Source organism: Scyliorhinus torazame, chromosome 19 (genome assembly GCF_047496885.1).
Source record: "Scyliorhinus torazame isolate Kashiwa2021f chromosome 19, sScyTor2.1, whole genome shotgun sequence".
Lineage (NCBI taxonomy): Eukaryota > Metazoa > Chordata > Chondrichthyes > Carcharhiniformes > Scyliorhinidae > Scyliorhinus > Scyliorhinus torazame.
This window is the reverse complement of record NC_092725.1, coordinates 98,022,701-98,043,414: the sequence shown is the minus strand read 5'-3', so window position 1 is coordinate 98,043,414 and position 20,714 is coordinate 98,022,701. Positions and strand designations below refer to the sequence as shown.

General features: G+C 44.9%; 2 protein-coding genes across 3 annotated transcripts in view; one reads left to right on the top strand and one right to left on the bottom strand.

Moving 5' to 3' along the window:
* LOC140396346 (NAD-dependent protein deacetylase sirtuin-3) overlaps positions 1-10,962 on the top strand; it is a 65,525-nt gene extending 54,563 nt beyond the window's left edge. Inside the window, exons 5-8 of the mRNA XM_072484888.1 lie at positions 934-1,034; positions 4,546-4,707; positions 6,639-6,836; positions 10,498-10,962. Of these exons, the coding sequence (XP_072340989.1) occupies positions 934-1,034; positions 4,546-4,707; positions 6,639-6,836; positions 10,498-10,650 (614 nt within the window). The 3' untranslated portion in view covers positions 10,651-10,962. The remainder of the gene's footprint in view (positions 1-933; positions 1,035-4,545; positions 4,708-6,638; positions 6,837-10,497) is intronic.
* Positions 10,963-13,628: 2,666 nt separating this feature from the next.
* Positions 13,629-20,714, bottom strand: part of ric8b (RIC8 guanine nucleotide exchange factor B) — a 90,626-nt gene continuing 83,540 nt past the window's right edge. For both annotated transcript variants that reach the window (XM_072484886.1, XM_072484887.1), the window contains exon 10: positions 13,629-15,725. In XM_072484886.1, coding sequence (XP_072340987.1) covers positions 15,611-15,725 — 115 coding nt within the window. In that variant the 3' untranslated portion in view covers positions 13,629-15,610. The remainder of the gene's footprint in view (positions 15,726-20,714) is intronic.

Genomic DNA, 20,714 nt, shown 5'->3' with positions numbered 1-20,714 from the left:
AGGTGATATATTTCCAAGTCCGGTTGATGTGTGGCTTGGAGGAGAACATGCAGGTGGTAGTGTTCCCATGTGTCTGCTGTGTCCATGCGAGTGAACGACTTGTCCCATGTACTTGCCCCATCCTGGACTTACTGCTAAATGGAGAGGATGGTATTGCCTGATCCCATTGGATAAGCAAATTCAGATTGATGTCAAGTTGCCAGTGAAAATACAGAAATTAAAATTGACAGATTGTATTTAAGCACACATTTCTATTAAAGGAAGCATGAGCATCAAATACAAGATCAGTGCCGATACCATTGATCTTTAAGTTTTGACTCCTGTCTTTTCTGTTGCACATTCATCACTAACCTTACATTAGCTCTGTACTAAAATGACCCAGGAGTTAGAACATAGAACATACAGTGCAGAAGGAGGCCACCCGGCCCATCGAGCCTGCACTGACCCACCCAAGCCCCCACGTCCACCCAACCCTTTCAGTCATTAAGGGCAATTTATCATGGCCAATCCACCTAACCTGCACATCTTTGGACTGTGGGAGGAAACCGGAGCACCCGGAGGAAACCCACGCACATACGGGGAGAACGCACAGTGACCCAGCGGGGAATCAAACCTGGGACCCTGGCGCTCTGAAGCCACAGTGCTAACCACTGTGCAACCGTGCTGCCCTGAATGAGTTCCATTGAAAGGGTCAATGCTCAAACCTTTCCTGTTCATATACATTGGCTCCAGAGTGACCCTCATAGTAAGAATCAGTTCCATGATGATGAAATGAGAGTTGGAGGAGACATTGATATAAATTATACAGACTAAAAGCAATGTTTCATTTTCATGTCTGTTCTGAATTGTCCATGGTTAATGTGCCCTCGGTTAATGTGCCCTCGGTTAATGTGTCCTCGGTTAATCGGTTAATGTGCCCAAATTTTTGTGCAGCGGCTGGGATTCCTTCGGAAAAACTGGTTGAGGCTCATGGGACTTTTTCAACTGCATCTTGTTCCTTATGCAACTCATCATATCCATCAGAAAAAGCAAAGGTAAAAGGTCAGAATGGTTGGATCGGGTAACTTTGGGCTCGGAAAGCACAACTTTGTGCCCTTTAAGGTGCTATTGTCGCGCAGTGTGTTTCTCTGAGTCAGAAAGCTATTGGTTCATAAAATCCAGACTGGCGCTTCCTGTGTAGCACAGCTTCTTTCTTTCTCGTTTTCTCTCATTCTTGTTTTTGCTCTCTCTTTCGCTCTCTCTCTATCGCTCTCTCTCAATCGCTCTCTCTTTCACCCTCTCTCTCTCTTTCGCTCTCTATTTTCCTTGCTCTCTTTCACCCTCTCCCTCTTTCGCCCTCTCCCTCTTTCGCCCTCTCCCTCTTTCGCCCACTCCCTCTTTCGCCCACTCCCTCTTTCGCCCACTCCCTCTTTCGCCCACTCCCTCTTTCGCCCACTCCCTCTTTCGCCCTCTCCCTCTTTCGCCCTCTCTCTCTTTCGCCCTCTCCCTCTTTCGCCCTCTCCCTCTTTCGCCCACTCCCTCTTTCGCCCACTCCCTCTTTCGCCCACTCCCTCTTTCGCCCACTCCCTCTTTCGCCCTCTCCTCTTTCGCCCTCTCTCTCTTTCGCCCTCTCCCTCTTTCGCCCTCTCCCTCTTTCGCCCTCTCCCTCTTTCGCCCTCTCCCTCTTTCGCCCTCTCCCTCTTTCGCCCTCTCCCTCTTTCGCCCTCTCTCTCTTTTGCGCTCCTTCTCTTTCCCGCTCTCTTTCCCGCTTCTCTCTCGCGCTCTCCCTCTTGCACGCTCTCTCTTGCGTTCTTTCTCTCTCTCGCACTCTCTCTCTCTCTCTCATAGAATCATACAATTTACAGTGCAGAAGGAGTCTATTCGGTCCATTGAGTCTGCACTGGCCCTTACAAAGAACACCCTACTCAAGCCCACGTCTCTATCCCCGCAACCCAGTAACTCCCACTTAACCTTTTTTGGACACTAAGGGCAATTTAGCATGGCCAATACACCTAAACCGCACATCTTTGGACTGTGGAGGGGCTAATTTAGCACAGTTGGTTAAACAGCTGGCTTGTAATGCAGAACAAGGCCAGCAGCGCGGGTTCAGTTCCCGTACCAGCCTCCCGGAATGTAGCGATTAGGGGCTTTTCACAGTAACTTCATTGAAGCCTACCTGTGACAATAAGCTATTATTATTATATGGGAGGAAACCGGAGTACCCGGAGAAAACCTACACAGACAACAGGAGAACGTGCAGACTGCACAGACAATGACTCAAGCTGGGAAATCGGACATGGGACCCTGGAGCTGTGAAGCAACTGTGCTAACCACTATGGTATCATGCTGCCCTCTCTCGCGTGCTCTCTCTCTCGCGCGCTCTCACCCTCTCTCACACCCTCTCTCTCATGCTCTCTCTCTCTCTCATGCTCTCTTGCGCTATCTCTCTCGCACTCTCTCTCTTTTGCGCTCTCTCTCTTTTGTGCTCTCTCTCGCGCTCTCTCTCGCGCTCTCTCTCTCGCGTTCTCTCTCTCGCGTCTCTCTCCCATGTGCTCTCTCTCTCTCTCTCTCCCGTGTGCTCTCTTACGCTCTCTCTCACATGCTCTCTCTCGCTCCCTCTCTCGTACTCTCTCTTTCATGCTCTCTCCCGTGTATTCTCTCATGCTCTCTCTCTCACGCTCTCCCTTTGAACTCGTTTGCATGCTCTCCCTTTCACTCATGCTTCCTTTCGCACTCTCGCTCTTTTGTTCTCTCTTTTGCACTCTCTCTCTTCCGTGCTCTCTTTCGCTCATTCTTTCTTTCGCTCACTCTCTCTCACGCTTTTGCTCTCACTCTTTCGCTCTCTCTCTCTCTCTCTTTCGCTCTCTCTCTCTTTCGCGTTCTCTCTCTTTCGCGCTCTCTCGCGCTCGCTCGCTCTCTCGCTCGCTCTCTTTTGCTCACTCGCTTTCTTTCACTCTCGCTCTCCCTTCTGCTCTCTCTCTCTCTCCCTCTCTCTTTGGCTCGCTCGCTCACTCTCTCTTTCGCTCGCCCTCTTTCGCTCGCTTTCTCTTTCACTCTCACTCTCTCCCACTCTCTCTTCTGCTCTCTCTCTCGCTCTTCTGCTCTCTCTCTCTCGCTCTTCTGCTCTATCTCTCTCTCTCTCTCTCTTTGGCTCGCTCGCTCGCTCTCTCTTTCATCGTTCTCTCTCTTTCGCTCGCTTTCTCTTTCGCTCTCTCTCTTTCGCTTGCTCTCTCTTTTCACTCTCTTTTCGCTCTCTCACTCTTTTCGCTCTCTTTTGCGCTCTTTTTCTTTTGCGCTCTCTCTCTTTCGTGCTCTCTCTCTTTCGTGCTCTCTCTCTTTCGTGCTCTCTCTTTCGCGCTATCTCTCTCTCGCGCTGTCTCTCTCTCTCGCTGTCTCTCTTTCGCGCTCTCTCTTTCGCGCTGTCTCTCTTTCGCGCTGCCTCTCTTTCGCGCTGCCTCTCTTTCGCGCTGCCTCTCTTTCGCGCTGCCTCTCTTTCGCGCTGCCTCTCTTTCGCGCTGCCTCTCTTTCGCGCTGCCTCTCTTTCGCGCTGCCTCTCTTTCGCGCGGTCTCTCTTTCGCGCGGTCTCTCTTTCGCGCGGTCTCTCTTTCGCGCGGTCTCTCTTTCGCGCGGTCTCTTTTTTGCTCTCTCTCTTTCGTTCGCTCTGTCTTTTACTCTCTCTCGCTTTGTCATTCTCTCTCTTCACTCTCTTTTGCTCGCCCTCTTTCGCTCTCTCTTTCTTCCGCTTGCTCTCTCTCTTTTGCTCTCACTCGCTCTCCCTCTCTTTTGCTCGCTCGCTCTCTCTCTCTCTCTCTTTCAACTCTCACTGTGGAAGGGAAATTAATGAGTTGCCAACTTAGAAGCATGCTGGGAAATGCTTGACTATATAGTTTAACACTGCTTTTGAACAAAAATAAGTAGGTCAGGTAACATAAACGAAATACTGCTGAATATTTTGGTCTCGGCCTTATTATGAAACCACATTGTCCTCCGAAAGATAACAAAATGTGTACTCTAGTTGTTTTTAGCCAAGGGCAAGAACATATGTACTACGTATTTCATCTTGCAAACTTTCTAAATCTCTTTAATATAAACATGGCTGTTTACTTCAAGCTGTTATTTTAGAATATAAAAATATGCTTTCTTCAATCGAATCTGACTGCAATGCCCTGGCTATGCAGCCGGAACACTCTCCGCAAATATATTTGTGTAAATAAATTTCCTTAAATCGAACCTCGAGGAATTTGTCTTTATTATAATTTTCTCGACACTCACTCTCAGAGTCCTTGATTAGCAGCACTGGCTTCAGTCCCATGACTACTGGTTGTTGTAGCTGTGCTCTGAAATCTCCTGATTTGTGGTAAAAAGAAGTCCCACTGTCAGTCCAGGATTAACAAGCCGCTTGGATGACAAAACAACAGCTCACCATTCTGGCATATCCTAAATACCTCACAATGTCATTAGATTAAGTACAATACCTGTGGCTGAGTTATTGAATTTGTGCAGAATGCTGTGTGAATTTGTTCACTCACCTGGGTGCTGTTCCTGCTGCACATTGTTCTCTTCCAGGCTGAAATTCTAAATGATGAAATTCCAAGATGTAAAACTTGTTTGGGAATCGTGAAACCGGACGTTGTATTTTTTGGTGAAAGTCTTGCTAAAGATTTCTTCTCGTACAGAAAAGATTTTAAACGGAGCGACTTGTTGATTGTCATGGGAACGTCATTGGAGGTAGAGATGCTGCTTCTCGGTTCTGTTGTACTTTCCAGCTGGTTAATTTTGTGCAACTACCAATAGGGTATGTGTGTCCCCATGCAAACCCTGGGAAATCAGATTGGGAAATGGCCGTCAGCCCGTCACTCCTGCTTTATAGGTGGAGGGTAGATGCAGGTCTGAAGTTTGGGTCTCCTCATGTCGGTTAAACCGGGTGAAGTCTGAGGCCGCCAGCCACATTACCATGTCTTGGGGTGCAGTGGTAATGTCACTGAGCTAGTAATTCAGAGGTCCAGGCTAAGGGCAGCACGGTGGCACAGTGGTTAGCGCTGCTGCCTCACAGCACCAGGGACCCGGCTCCAATTCCAGCCTTGGGTGACTGTGTGGAGTTTGCACTTTCTCCCCGTGTCTGTGTGCGTTTCCTTTGCATGCTCTGCTTTTTTCCCCCACAGTTCAAAGATGTACAGGTTAGGTGGATTGGCCCTGATAAATTGTCCCTTGGTGTCCAAGGATGTTCCGGTTAGGTGGGGTGTAGGGATTGGGCCGAGGTAGGGAGCTCTTTCAGGGAGTCGCTGCAGACTCAATGGGCCAAATGGCCTCTTGTATGGAATGGCCTCCTTCTGTACGGGACAAATTCAAATACTGTGGGGATGTGTGTTCAGATCTCACAAAGGCAGCTGGTGGAATTTAAATTCAGTTAATAAATATGGAATACAAAACATTCTCAGTAATGGTGACCCTGACAGTATTGTCTAGTTTGATTCACTAATGCCCTTTAGGGAAGGAAATCTGCTGTCCTTACCCAGTCTGGTCTACGTGTAACTCCAGACCCACAGCAATGCGGGTGATTCTTGACTGCCCTCTAGCCTAGCAAGCCACTCAGTTCAAGGGCAATTAGTGATGGGCAACAAATGCTGGCCCAGCCAGCGACATCCACATCCATTCAAAGAAAACCTACCTGCCTTCTGGGAAGAGCATGGCTGCCCACCCCTAGTGCCACGGTCATTAAATTTGGAAAGGGCGTTCGGCAAGGTGTTGGAGTCGGAGTTCGGAGACGGAGTTCAGAGTGTTTAAAATGTTAACATCTGACCTCGCACCGACTTGCATGTTTCTGTGTGGCTGTTGATCAGCCCTCCTTGCTGGATTTATTCTGTCTCTCATGTTTTTTTTTGGTACTCTGGGAGTGCGAATACATGAATCATCAAAATTGGCAACACGGGTTAAAAGAAACAAGCCGATTGAAATGTAGAGAATTGCGTGAAACTTGAACCTTGGTTAAAACACATGGACAATTCTGGAAACCATATCGTAAAAAATATAAAAAGGCAGTGGAGAAGTAGCAAAAGAAAAGGTTTCACCAGGACGGCAACAGAGATGCTGAGATGAGATATTGTGCAGGAGAGAATGCGCAAACAGGCTGCGTCCCTTTTCTCTAGACGTAATAGAGATCTTTAAAATTCTGAGAGGTTTGACAGGGTGGACCTGAGGGAATGTTTCCTTCATTGGGGAAGAGCAGAACCAGAGACCGTCAGTGTAAGATAGTCACCATGAAATCCAGTAGGGAAATCAGAAGGAACTTCTTTACCAGGAGAGTGGTGAGAATGTGGAACTCGCTGCTACAGGGAATGGTTGAAGCAAATAGCATCCCTACAGTGCAGAATGAGGCCATTCGACCCATCAAGTCTGCAACAACCCTCTGAAAGAGCACCTCACCTCGGCTCACTCACCCGCCCTATCTCTACAATCCCACCTAACCTGCACATCTTTGGACATAGCTTCGCACAGATGTATTTAAGGGCAGACTCGACAAGCCTATGCGGGAAAAGGGAATAGTGGGTTAAACTGATATAGATGAGGAAAAATAGGAGCATTGGCTGCTTGGGCTGAATGCCCTGTTCCTGTGCTGTATGTCCTATGTAACCGTATTCTCCTTCCCTTCCTGAATGTAGATTGAACCTTTTGCGAGCATTGTGAATTCTGTGCAGCCGCATGTACCTCGCCTGCTCCTGAACTGGGATCCCGTCGGCCCCTTTAAACAAACTCCTTTAAAGCACACAGACGTGAGAAAATTGGGCAACTTGATCGACAGTGTGAGGGTGTTGGTGAAACTTCTGGGATGGGCCACTGACCTGGATGAACTGATCAAGGTAAAGGCAGGGAAAGTGATGGATGTTTGTGGAAAAGTCTCACGAGTGTCATTTTCTGTATTTCAAGCTATCTTTGCAATTCTATCATGCTCTTTGACATTTTCCATTTCAACTATTTATTTATGTAGAAAATAAGCAAAAGTAACAATTTTAACCAGTCCCTATTGGCACAGAAGCCGGCCATTTGATGTGTCCTGTCAAGGCTGGCTGATTCTCATTCTCAGTCCCATTCTCCTGCTTTATCCCTTATTTCCCTCGAGCACTCGGGCATTTTTTTCATGAAATCATTCACTGTCTCCACTTCCACCACTCTCGTGGGCAGTGAGCTCCAGGCTCTTACCACTAGCTGTGTAAAATATTTCATCCCCACCCCTAATATCTCTTGCCCAAACGCATAAACCTGGATAGCTCTAGTTTGTGTACTCCCAGCTAATGGAATGTTTTAATGTTTATGTTAAAATATCTTTCCATCTCATAGTCTATACCAACTCTGTGTCTACGATCCAATATCCCATCTAATAATTATAGTTTAATCTTCAAGTTGGTATTTATGTTCAGAAATGGCAGAATTACCCAGCTGACCCAACTTTGTGATTTCATTTTCAATCATTTTCTCTTGCAACTAGTTCCCAGATAAGGTCCTCAGTGATCCCTATATCCTGTGGCCAGAGGACATTTTGGAGACACTTGCTTCATTAGATTTCCACCTTGCGTACTCAGCTCACCAAAACTTAGTCCAGTAATCCAAGTGGACTCCCCCGTGTAGCACAGGAGGCCCATCACAACACATTGCTCTTAAGAGAGCTCTCCACTTTTTTTCTCTATTCTTTCATGCTATTTGCCCTTGAACTGAGTGGCTTGCTGGGCCATTTCAGGGGGAAGTTAAGAGTCAACCACATTACTGTGCGTTTGGAGTCACATGTAGGCCAGACCAGGTAAGGATGGCAGATTTCCTTCCCTAAAGGACATTAGTGAACCAGATGGGTTTTAAAAAAAGTGAATATTGGTGATAGTTGTCATGGTAACCGATATTGAAACTGGCTTTTTAATATTCCAGATGTTTTTATTGACTGAATTCAAATTCCACCAGCTGCCATGTGGGATTTGTACCTATGTCTCCAGACATTAGCCTGGGCCTCTGGATTACTAGTCCAGTGACATTACCACCATCTCCCTGAAACCTTACCATCTTGTCCATTTAGGTTGGATAGTGTAGCCATCTGGGATGGCCACTTCCCGATTACAAAATGGACACTCTGCAAAGATTGCAGGGAAAATGGACAATACTAAGAAAGCAAGCATGTGCAGGGTTTGTCTGTTGATTGGAGCCATAGCTCCCAAACAAGACCGATACTGCAAACCATTTCCATACTAATGAGCCATCCCCGGGAACAAAAATGTAACATTTAAGTAAATAATACCAAGACAGACACCCCGGCGTCAGAGGAGACCAGAACAAAGCAGGCCAACGGCCACCTAGGACACGCCCAGCAATCAGGGCACCCACCCCTCTATTGGAGGAAATGGATGAGAACGATTGGGAAATGGCCCAATTAATTGGGGCCAAGTTCAAGGCCCGCCCAAAAGTGCGCGAAGCCCCTTTTGGGTATAAGAAGAATCTCCCAAGAGAGAATCGCTCTCTTGTGGCCCCGGCTCTCACCAAGGAGAGACTTGCACAACAGCAACATCAGAACAAGTCCAAGGTCAACGCACGCTACGAGACAGACACTCCTAGCTGTTATTCCATACCAATTCGACCCCAGCAGCCTCAGAACCGAACAACGGCCATTGTTCCTCTGACTGAGTGGGCACCTGAAGCTAAGTATAGGCTTTAGCAGTAGTGATAGTTTAGTTTGTAGAGTTTTGAGAGTATATTTGACTGTGTGTGTAAATAAATGAGCTGAGTTTGAACTTACTAACTGGTGTATCGAGTCTTTGATCAGTATTCGGTTTTGAACCTTGTGGCGGTATCGAGCAAACATAATTAGAATTAAGGAAGTTAACCATCTTCAGAGCCAAATTAAGAGAAACACAATTAGCAACAATAGGAAAAGGGAGTGGGTCTATTTGGAGAGTTGTTTCTGGCTGTGAGTGTCCAGTTTCTTTGCCCATTTGGTCCGCTGCCGTTTTGCTGATGCTCAATAGGAACTTTCCACTTTGTTCCTTTCCCGTCCTTTCTCGATACCCCTTTTAACTTTTTTCTCCCCAGTATAGGTATTCTGCCAACATATCCGCATGAAGTCATAAAACTATGATACTGAGAAATCTGAGCAGGTAGACTTTGTTTACTTGATACAAAATGTGCATTCCATTCTAAATCACACCACCCTTAAACCCTTTCTCTATACCAGTTTTAGATAATGTTTGACAGAGAAAGTTTGTCCCAAGTGTGCACAGAGCTTCACATGGAGCTAACCAGTAAAAATCTAGAATGGAGTACCAATAATCTTCTTGTCACTTTTTAAAAGTTAATTTGGGTAATGTGGGTATCTCTGGCATGGTCTGCATTTATTGCCCTTGAGAGGTCCTTGTTGTTGTCAGTGATGTAAGCACACCCACTAAGAAGGAAGTTCCAGTCAAAGTGAAGGAACGCCATATTGTTCCCAGTCAGGGGGATGTGACTTAGAAAGGAGCTTGCAGCTGGTGGTTTTCGTATGCATCTGTTGCCCATGTTCCTCCAGGTGGTGGATGTGCTATTAGCGGAGCTTTGATGAGTTACTACAGTGTACTTTGTAGATACAAACTGCTGCAACTTGGCAGGTACAAAATCAAAGAATGGAACCAGAAGACGTAGGAGCAAAAGTAGGCCATTTGGTTCATCGACTCCGCTCCATCATTCAATGAGGTCATGACAGATAATCCTCAACTCCACTTTCCCACATTATCCCCGTTACCCTTATTGATTATAAAACTCTCAGCCTTGAAGAGGCCACTGGCCCATCATCATTGTCCCACTTCTGAAAGAGCTGTTCAGTAGTTCCACACCCTCGGCTGCTTTCCATAACCTTGCAAATTACTCCTCTTCCTGCATCAAAATACAAAATTATGTTCCTAAATATCTACCTAGGCCCTCCTTTATTCATGGCCTGGACTTTTACATCCTAATTCCTGCGCCATTGGATTTGCTAAGTCCACCATATACTGTCCTTGTCTCTGAACACCAACAAATGGAGTGGGGAGAAATGTCCCAACATTGTCTTGTCAAACAAAATGTCAGCTCAACCACACAAGTAGATATTGCGACAGGTGACCTAACTCTTTGTTAGAGAGATTGGAATGAACTGCGTCTTAAAGGTGCAGGGAGAGGCTCTTGGAAAGAATTCCAGGGCCCAGTCAGCTGAAGCCACGGTCGCCAACGGTGGAGCGATCAAAATTGGGGATGCACACGAGGTCAGAATTAGAGAAGTGTAGAGCTCACGGCTGGTTTAAGAGCTGGAGGAGGTTAGAGTGGGGAGGAGCGAGGTTTAGTACGGGGATAAAACATTTCCAAATTGAGCTATTATTGGAAGGAAAGAATGGTGAGTGAACACAGTTGTTGGCTCAGAAGCTTTTTGTAACACTTGTTTGGCAATATTTGTACTTTTTTTCTCATTTATAGTTTACTAACTTTATTGGGAGATTAGCCTTTTAAGGAACCAATTTCCATTTACATGTGTTGCAGCGTGAAACTGGTGCTTCTGTCCAGACCAGAACTGACCCAGGACCCATGGTTCCAGGCAACCCTGAACTAAACAAACAAGCGCAGACGACCGGACCATCCACTTATCCCCATGTGGCATCAAAATTCTACAAGAGACCAGATATAAAAGCCTAGGGGCAGAACTGTGGAGCATCAAAAAGTTCATCCATTAATAACAGAGCACCTTTGCATTAAGAGCAGCTCTGAAGAGGGCTCTCCTGTATCAGAACCTTCTGAATCGGAGACTGAGTGAAGTTTAAACATTGCCATTTGGGTTGTTGACAAAAGCACCTTTCAATAGGCTCAGAGGTCGATTGGGGGGGGCGGGGGGCGCATGTATTCATTCTAACCATACTTTGGTTTGATGGACAGTATAGAGGTCACTTTGAGTTTTCTCAGTGCAATTCTCAGCTCTTCACACTTTTCCAATAGCTTCAGCACTTTAGGAATGGCGTTGTCTATTATTGACATGAAATTTTTTTAATGAGTTAATTAAAAAATTTAGTTTGAATGTATGATTTATTTCCAAACCTCCTACAGTATGTTTGATACTAAACTGATTCAATACCAGGCAAATGTTATGGTTAAGATTTGAAATGAACTGCATCAAATTACGAAAAGGTTATTTTTATAATTTCGCACACATTGTGAATCTATTTGAACTTAAAGCTGTAGCTTTGAGGGACCCCCATCCTTCATTCAGTTCTGGGCATTGCACCTCAGGAAGGATGAAAATTGGCTTGAAGGCAATGTACGCAATACAGATTTACCAGAATGTTACTGGGGTAAAAGGGTTAAATTCTGAGACTAGTTTCATGGACTAAGTTTATATTCCCTCAAATTTACAAGATTGTATGGTTATCCAATTCATGGGGTTAAAGGATTTGACAGAAACTATATTATCTGGGAGTCGAGGGTAATTCGGACATTAGATCTAATATGTTCAGGAGTGAAATCAAGGAGGACTTCTTCACACAACGCGTATTGGAAAACTGGTAAACTTTATCCAAAAAGCTGTTGAGGCTGGGGGTTGAACTGAAATGTCAAAACTGTGAATGGAGGTGCATGGAGGAGACTGAATGGTCGAACAGGCTCTAGGGGCTATTGGCCGCCTCCTTCCAAAAAAATCATAGGAAAAGAACCAGAAGATTGATTCACTTAACTTCAAACACAAAGTGTAACAAGTAAAAGGGAAGCGAATGTGACCTTTGTTGTTGCACGTTTATTCTACTATTGACAAACTTTGAAATGTTATTTCAAATTCCTTCACAAGTGTGAAAGGTTGCTTTCAACTGAATTTCAGAGCCACTTGCTCTCTCTGCCTTATCTTCAAACCAGTTCATATAAACCTGTTAATGCACCAGTTATACTATACACACCATTTACTCAAGACCACCATTGTAACAGGAGTATCACTGATAAGACCAGCATTTATTGCGCACCCCTAGTTGCCTTTTGAGGTGGTGGTGAACTGCCTTCTTGAACCGCTGCAGTTTGTGTGCTTTTAAGTAGATTTGCAGTAGAACTTTGACCCAGTGGCAGTGAAGGAACGGCAGATATAATTCCAAGTCCGGAACTGCATGTCAATATATGGGGTGGTGTTCCCATGCCCCTGCTGAATAAGGTGGGAATGGAAGGATATGGACTGCGCAAGAGCATACGGTTTTAGTTTAGGCAGGTACCATGGTCGGCGAAGGCTTGGAGGGCCGAAGGGCCTGTTCCTGTGCTGTATTGTTCTTTGTTCTAGTTGGTAGAGGTTGCAGGTTTGACGTTGCAGTCAAAGGAGACTTTGTAAATTGCTGCAGGGCATTTTGTAGATAGTAATCTTTATTAGTGTCACAAGTAGGATTACATTAACACTGCAAATAAGTTACTGTGAAAATCCCCTAGTTGCCACACTCCGGCGCCTGTTCGGGTACACAGAGGGATAATTCAGAATGTCCAATTCTAACGGCACGTCTTTCGGGATTTGTGGGAGGAAACCGTAGCACCCAGAGGAAACCCACAGTGACATGCAGACCCACTCAGACATGCGGAGAATATGCAGAATCCGCACAATGACCCAAGCTGGGAATCGAACCTGGGTCCCTGGCACTGGGAAGCAACAGGGCTAACCACTGTGCTACTCTATGGTACACCTCAATGGGCTGAATGTGTGTGGTGGTGGAGGAAATGAATGTCGAAGGTGGTGGATGTGGAGTCAATCGAGTGGGCCACTTTGTCCTGGATGATATTGAACTTCGAGGGTTGTTGGAGCGACACTCATCCAGGCAAGTGGAGAATACTCCATTACATTCCTGACTTGTGCCTTGTAGATGGTGATCAGACTTTGGGGAGTCAGTAGGTGAGTTACTCACTGCAGAATACACAGCCTCTGGTATTTATACGGCTTCCAGTTCAGCTTCTGGTCAATAGTAACCACTGTGATATTGCTAGTGAGGGAATCAGCAATAGTAATGCCAGGGAATGAAAAGGTGAGATGGTTAGGATATCATTTATTGGAGATGGACATTGCCTGGCACTCGTGTGGCACAAATGTTACTTGCCACTTGTCAGCCTAAGCCTGGACATTTGTCTGGGTCTTCTGCATTTGGAAATGGACTGCTTTAGTATCCAAGGAGTGATGAATGGTGAACATAAGATCATGGCTGATTCTACGATTACACGTGATACAAAGCTTTGGTGAGTGGGTGGCACAGTGGTTGGCACTGCTGCCTCACAGCGCCAGGGATCCGGGTTGATGACTGTCTGTGTGGAGTTTGTACGTTCTCATGTGTGCGTGGATTTTATCCAGCTGCTCTGGTTTCCTCCCGCAGTCCAAAGATTGTCCATGATAAATTGCCCGTGTCCAAAAGGCTAGGTGGGGTTACGGGGATAGGCTGGGGCCAAGGGCTGATTCAGACTCGAAGGGCTGAATGGCCTACTTCTGCATTGTAGGGATTCTATGAACATCCCCACTTCTGATCTTATGATTGAAGGTCATTGATGAAGCAGTTGAAGATGGTTGGGCCTAGGACAACCTTCTGTATATAGGACAATTTTGATGATGCATCTTTTAAAACATACATGCACAAGAAATTTGAAAATCTTTGTACTTAAAACATCACAGCATATTTCACGTAGAGATTTAATGCAGATATAAATCATGAAAATGACAGTACAGGTGGTTTCCATTCAAGTTATCATGCCTGGGTCATTGTTCAGCTGTAGCTCAATACTCCATTGGACCAAGCTATATTTTAGGAATCACTTTATTAACTTCTGTGATACAGGGTGAAACTTTGTGAAGTAATAAAAGAAGGCAGGTTCTTAAACCTCTCTTCCAATCATTATAAATTATAAAAGTATTGAAAGTTTCACAGATGCACCTCCTTTTCTATCAACACTTGTTGCGGTTTCCACCGCAATAAAAGATCCGACTTCAGATATCGATGGCTAAATAACAGCCTGTGATTAAAGCTGAACTTGTGGTGTTTATTTGGGAGTAAGCCGCCCTGAAAGAGAGTCATCCTAAGCTGATTATATCCAAACAGAACAGAAACTGTAGTGGCTACTATAGAGTCATCATCAGGATACACCAAAGAGAATTGATTAATGCTCAAAGAGGCAAGAAGCCATTTTTTGTCCTTTCAGTTACATCTTGTTCTTTTTGCAAAATACAAATTACAAGAAATCAGATAATCCCACTTTATTAAAAACCAGGGTACATTTTTAAGTTTCGGGACTTATAAATGACCCAATTCAAACAATGGGATTGTGGTTTCCCATTTCCAATTCTAGTTTTTAAAAGTTAAAATTTGAGCTTTGTTTGAACCATGCCTAATATAAGTTTGCACTAATCATGATCACATGCAATAAATGCTGCTAGATGCGCATTTGATTAGAATATATATATTTCTCAAATCTACAAACTCAAACACACAACTTAATCAGTTATAACCACTCGCTTGCTAGTACAGAACTTAAACATTTCTTTTCACCCTGTACTCATCGGGACAAACACAAGAATGCCAAATTTCAAACGATCACAACAATTTCTACTACATGAGAAGAGTGCTGGCAAGTCAACTCTGATTGGCCAAGGTGTTACAAGGTAGAAAGAAACAGGGAACTATAGGCTCAAAACTCTTTTTGTGCCCCAAGACTAAAAGCTACAGCAACATGCCTCTCTCTTTTCAGCAATATTTCATTATATTTAAGTTCCTTCCTCACTGAAGGTAAGAGATCAGGTTGATGTTTTCCCCAGACTGATACAATTCAGATCACGAGGAGGCATAAATCCAGTGCTCAGCATCGCACTGCATTGCTGTGGTGCTATTTATATAGATATTTATAATTGATATTAAACCAGCTCATTCCTCCTGCTACTAAATTTGAATTCTATATTAATTTCTTTTTTTAAAAAGCAGCACAATGTTTTGAAGAAGAGCATTCTCCTGGTGTCCTGACCAACATTCATTCTTCAATAGCAGCACCAAAAACCGATCAACTGGTCTTTCATGTTAGTCGTGGAATTTTGCAGTGCACAAAATGGCCGTCATGTTTACCTACATAACTATGAACTGGTTGTGACATGCTTCGAAATACCCTGAAAATACAAGTTCTTAAAATTTAGATGTTTTTGGAATAATTTCAATATGTTGAATAATTTAAATATACAAAGATTCTGTACAGTGTTAATTCTGGAACAGTCAATTCATTCCCTCTCTGGTGTGAGGCACTGATTCTGTTCTGCTCATATTGCTTACCGGTGGAGAGCAATCCAGAACGGCATTCCGTTCATTTCAACTCCAGTGGAAGTCTGGGAATGTACCTGCTGGGCAGTGTACACTGTTCATGCTGTCAGTCATGGACCTGACGACATAGGAAATTGTGTGTGCTCTGGCTTTACAAACAACAGTATAAACATGGTGAAAAAGAAATAAATAGAAAATGTCCCCTCTGCAGGTAAGACCTGTGTCTCTGGAGAGCTGTCATTGTAAAAGGTGATCTAATCTGTGCTCCATGCTGGAAACCATTTATTTTTCTGGCAAACATGTCCTGTGAAAGTAATTAAAGAAAGGCAGAGTTTCATAAAGGGGTATCAGGGACACCATTAGATATTCTCATCGGAATCGGAATCATGATCACTGGTGTATTCATTGGCTACTTCCTCCAATGGACCCATTGTGCCGTCTGGCTTAACTCTCATTGGCTTAATTATCTGCTCCCTGTAAAATAAAAGAGTTAATTTCCATGAATGGGTGCATGACTATTGGCTGATATTCTACTGCTTACCAAAAGCTTTAGACAGAAAAAAGCCAAAATATCCCCAAAACGAATCTTCATGAGTCTCACTAGACCCACTAAACCAATTAAGGAATGAAAGGAAAGTCAAATCCTAATGAACAGGATGCAAAGCTATTGTCTCAGAGAATTCTCCACCCACTTCCTACTCCTGGCTTCACACTGCCCCACCATGCCCATCCCCTCAAGTAACCCAAGTATTAAATGCTTTCTCATAAGTACATGTATTTAATTTCAGTAAAATCCACCAAAATGCATTCCGTGTGAACTCGAGTGGTATTTAAGTGTTTGCGAGCTGACTCTGACTGCAAGCTCCATCGCACAGTCATGTTTGGGAGAGTTTAATTGTAAAATTGTCAGTCAGTTTAATCTCTTCAAAGGAACTTCTTGTACTCCTTCACAGCAATCCAATTACATCTATCCTGTGTTCGACCTTAAAGATGATTTTCTAATCAAAACATTTGCTGCACCATGCACAAATATAACAGAAAATAGCCAGTAAAACCTTTAATGCACAAGTTTATGGAAAACTTCAGACTTCATTCAATTTTGTCAATTTAAGGTGTTTTAAAAAATTTTTTTTATAAGATGTGGGCATTGCCAGAAAGGCCATCTTTTTATTGCCCATCCCTAATTGGCCACAATAAAGTAGCTGCCTTCTTGAACCACTGCAATCTATTTAGTCTAGGTACACCCACAATGCTGTTGGGCATGGGGGTGTTCCAGGATTTTGATCCAGCAACAGTGACAGAATGACTATATACTTCCAAGTCATTATGGTGTGTGACCAGGAAGGAAACTTGCAGATGGTCGTGTTCCCAGATATCTGCTGTTCTTGACCTTCTAGGTGGTAAAGGTCGCGATTTTGGAAGGTGTTGCTGAAGGAGCCTTGGTTGAGCTGCCGTAGTGCATCTTGTAGATAGCATTACTGTGTGTCGGTGGTGGAGGGAGTGAATGTTTAGCGTAGTGAATGGGATGCCGATCAAATGTACATTATCACAAGCTACAGCTTATATATAAAATACATCCCCATGTACTCCACATTGACAAACAAAAATGCTCCTCACCTATCCTTGCAACACAAAGGTCTCACACAACTTCAGTAAAAATGTTGGAAACCTATGACCGCTCCTCCTCTCCTCACATATTACAGTACCAAACCATAACTATATATCTCGGAGACTTACCTTGAAATCACTTAAGTCTATACCAAATACTGAACCTTTTCCATCACTTTCCAAGCCAGTCTACAAATGTTACAACCCAATCATGCCATAACAACTGAGAGATCAAAATAGAGGCACTATTAAGGCAAAGATCGTAACACTAGCTAAATTGAGAATTAAAAATGATGACCGTTGGACGCAAGATGGTTGTTTTAATCCAAGGCAAACCTGGAGTTGTAGAAAGGGCATGCAATCTCATTGTCTGACCAGGGACAGGCCCATGTAGCCTAATAGCCGTGTGGGCCGGGGCCCAGGCCAAATCATTTTGAAAGTACATTCTTCCAGCGGAGCGGGCAGAGAGGGGAGCGATTTTTGGAGGGGAGAGCTGGAAAGTAAGCTGAGTTTTTGATTTTTAACTTACTTTTTCTGAGGTTTTTTTTCTTCGAGCAGCAGGAAACCGGAAGTCGGCCGTGGGGAGACCTAGGATGGTTTGTATTACCCAATAAATTTGAACGGTGAGGAAACCCGAGACACTACACGTGTAGTGTCTCCCACCCTCCCTCCTCCTCTATAACCTAAAAAAAAAAGACTCAGTGCTGTGAGCAGGTTAGCTATTTACTATTTTTTTACTGGGAGACTAAGTAGAGGTGATGGCAGGTAGGACAGTGGAATGTTCCTCCTGCAGAATGTTCAAGGTAAGGGAGACCACCGGTGTCCTTGCTGACTTCACCTGCGGGAAGTGCAGCCATCTCCAGCTCCTCACAGACCGTGTTAGGGAACTGGAGCTGGAGCTGAATGAACTGAGGATCATTCAGGAAGCTGAAGGGGTGATAGATAGAAACTACAGGGACATAGTTACACCTGAGAACAAAGGTAGCTGGGTAACAGAAAGAGGTGGGAAGAGGACGAAGCAGTCACGACAGGGATCCCCTGTGGTCGTTCCTCTCAACAATAAGTATACCGCTTTGGATACTGTTGGGGGGGGATTATCTAGCAGGGGTAGACTGCAGTGACCGGGTCTCCGGCACGAAGTCCGGCTCTGGGGCTCTAGAGCACTAGTTATAGGGGACTCAATAGTTAGAGGTACAGACAGGCGGTTCTGTGAGCACGGGCGAGACTCTTGGATGGTTTGTTGCCTCCTGGGTGCCAGGGTCCATGACGTCTCGGATCGTGTCTTCAGGATCCTTAAGGGGGAAGGGGAGCAGCCAGAGGTCGTGGTGCATATTGGTACCAACGACATAGGGAGGAAAAGGGGTGTGGATGTAATAAACAAGTTTAGGGAGTTAGGCTGGAAGTTAAAAGCCAGGACAGACAGAGTTGTCATCTCTGGTTTGTTGCCGGTGCCACGTGATAGCAAGGCTAAGAATAGGGAGAGAGTGCAAAGAAAAGTACAGCACAGGAACAAGCCCTTCGGCCCTCCAAGCCTGTGACGACCATGCTGCCCGTCTAAACTAAAATCTTCTAAACTAAACTAAAATCTATTCCCATCCTATTCGTGTATTTGTCAAGATGCCCCTTAAATGTCACTATCGGCCCTCCTCCGGCAGCGAGTTCCAGGCACCCACTACCCTCTGTGTAAAGAATTTGCCTCGTACATCTCCTCTAAACCTTGCCCCTCGCGCCTTAAACCTATGCCCCCTAGTAATTGACCTGTCTACCCTGGGAAAAAGCCTCTGACTATCCACTTTGTCTGTGCCCTCATAATTCTGTAGACCTCGATCAGGTCGCCCCTCAACCTCCGTCATTCCAGTGAGAACAAACCAAGTTTATACAACCGCTCCTCATAGCTAATGCCCTCCATACCAGGCAACATTCTGGTAAATCTCTTCTGCACCCTCTCTAAAGCCTCCACATCCTTCTGGTAGTGTGGCAACCAGAATTGAACACTATATTCCAAGTGTGGCCTAACTAAAGTTCTATACAGCTGCAACATGACTTGCCAATTCTTATACTCAATGCCCCGGCCAATGAGGGCAAGCATGCCGTATGCCTTCTTGACTACCTTCTCCACCTATGTTGCCCATTTCAGTGACCTGTGGACCTGTACACCTAAATCTCTCTGACTGCAGTTGAACACATGGCTGCAGGAATGGTGGAGGAGGGAGGGCTTCAGGTATTTGGATAATTGGAGCGCAGTCTGGGGAAGGTGGGACCTGTACAAGCAGGACGGGTTGCATCTGAACCAGAGGGGCACCAATATCCTGGGAGGGAGGTTTTCTAGTACAATTCGGGAGGGTTTAAACTAATTTGGCAGGGGAATGGGAACTGGATTTGTAGTCCAGCAACTAAGGTAGCCGATATTCAGGACGCCAAAGCGTGTAATGAGGCAGTGGGGAAGGGAACACTGACAAAGGAGAGTACTTGCAGGCACGGAGATGGGTTGAAGTGTGTATACTTCAACGCAAGAAGCATCAGGAATAAGGTGGGTGAACTTAAGGCATGGATCGGTACTTGGGACTACGATGTTGTGGCCATCACGAAAACTTGGATAGAAGAGGGGCAGAAATGGTTGTTGGAGGTTCCTGATTATAGATGTTTCAATAAGATTAGGGAGGGTGGTAAAAGAGGTGGGGGGTGGCATTGTTAATTAGAGATAGTATAACAGCTGCAGAAAGGCAGTTCGAGGGGGATCTGCCTATTGAGGTAGTATGGGTTCAAGTCAGAAATAGGAAAGGAGCAGTCACCTTTTGGGGAGTTTTCTATAGGCCCCCCCAATAGCAGCAGAGATGTGGAGGAACAGATTGGGAAACAGATTTTGGAAAGGTGCAGAAGTCATGGGTGACTTCAACTTCCAAATATTCAGTGGAAACTCTTTAGATCAAATAGTTTGGATGGGGTGGTGTTTGTGCAGTGTGTCCAGGAAGCGTTTCTAACACAGTATGTAGATTGTCCGACCAGAGGGAAGGCCATATTGGATTTGGTACCTGGTCATGAACCAGGACAAGTGATAGATTTGTTAGTGGGGGAGCATTTTGGAGATATTGACCACAATTCTGTGACTTTCACTTTAGTGATGGAGAGGGATAGGTGCGTGCAACAGGGCAAGGTTTACAATTGGGGGAAGGGTAAATACGATGCTGTCAGACAAGAACTGAAGTGCATAAGTTGGGAACATAGGCTGTCAGGGAAGGACTCAATTGAAATGTGGAACTTGTTCAAGGAACAGATACTACGTGTCCTTGATATGTATGTCCCTGTCAGGCAGGGAAGAGATGGTCGAGTGAGGGAACCATGGTTGACAAGAGAGGTTGAATGTCTTGTTAAGAGGAAGGAGAGTTATGCAAGGCTGAGGAAACAAGGTTCAGACAGGGTGCTGGAGGGATACAAGATAGCCAGAAGGGAACTGAAGAAAGGGATTAGGAGAGCTAAAAGAGGGCATGAAAAATCTTTGGCGGGTAGGATCAAGGAAAACCCCAAGGCCTTTTACACATATGTGAGAAATATGAGAATGACTAGAGCGAGGGTAGGTCCGATCAAGGACAATAGCGGGAGATTGTGTATTGAGTCTGAAGAGATAAGAGAGGTCTTGAATGAGTACTTTTCTTCAGTATTTACAAATGAGAGGGGTCATATTGTTGGAGAGGACAGTGTGAAACAGACTGGTAAGCTCGAGGAGATACTTGTTAGGAAGGAAGATGAGTTGGGCATTTTGAAAAACTTGAGGATAAACAAGTCCCCTGGGCCTGATGGGATATATCCAAGGATTCTATGGGAAACAAGAGATGAAATTGCAGAGACCTTGGTAAT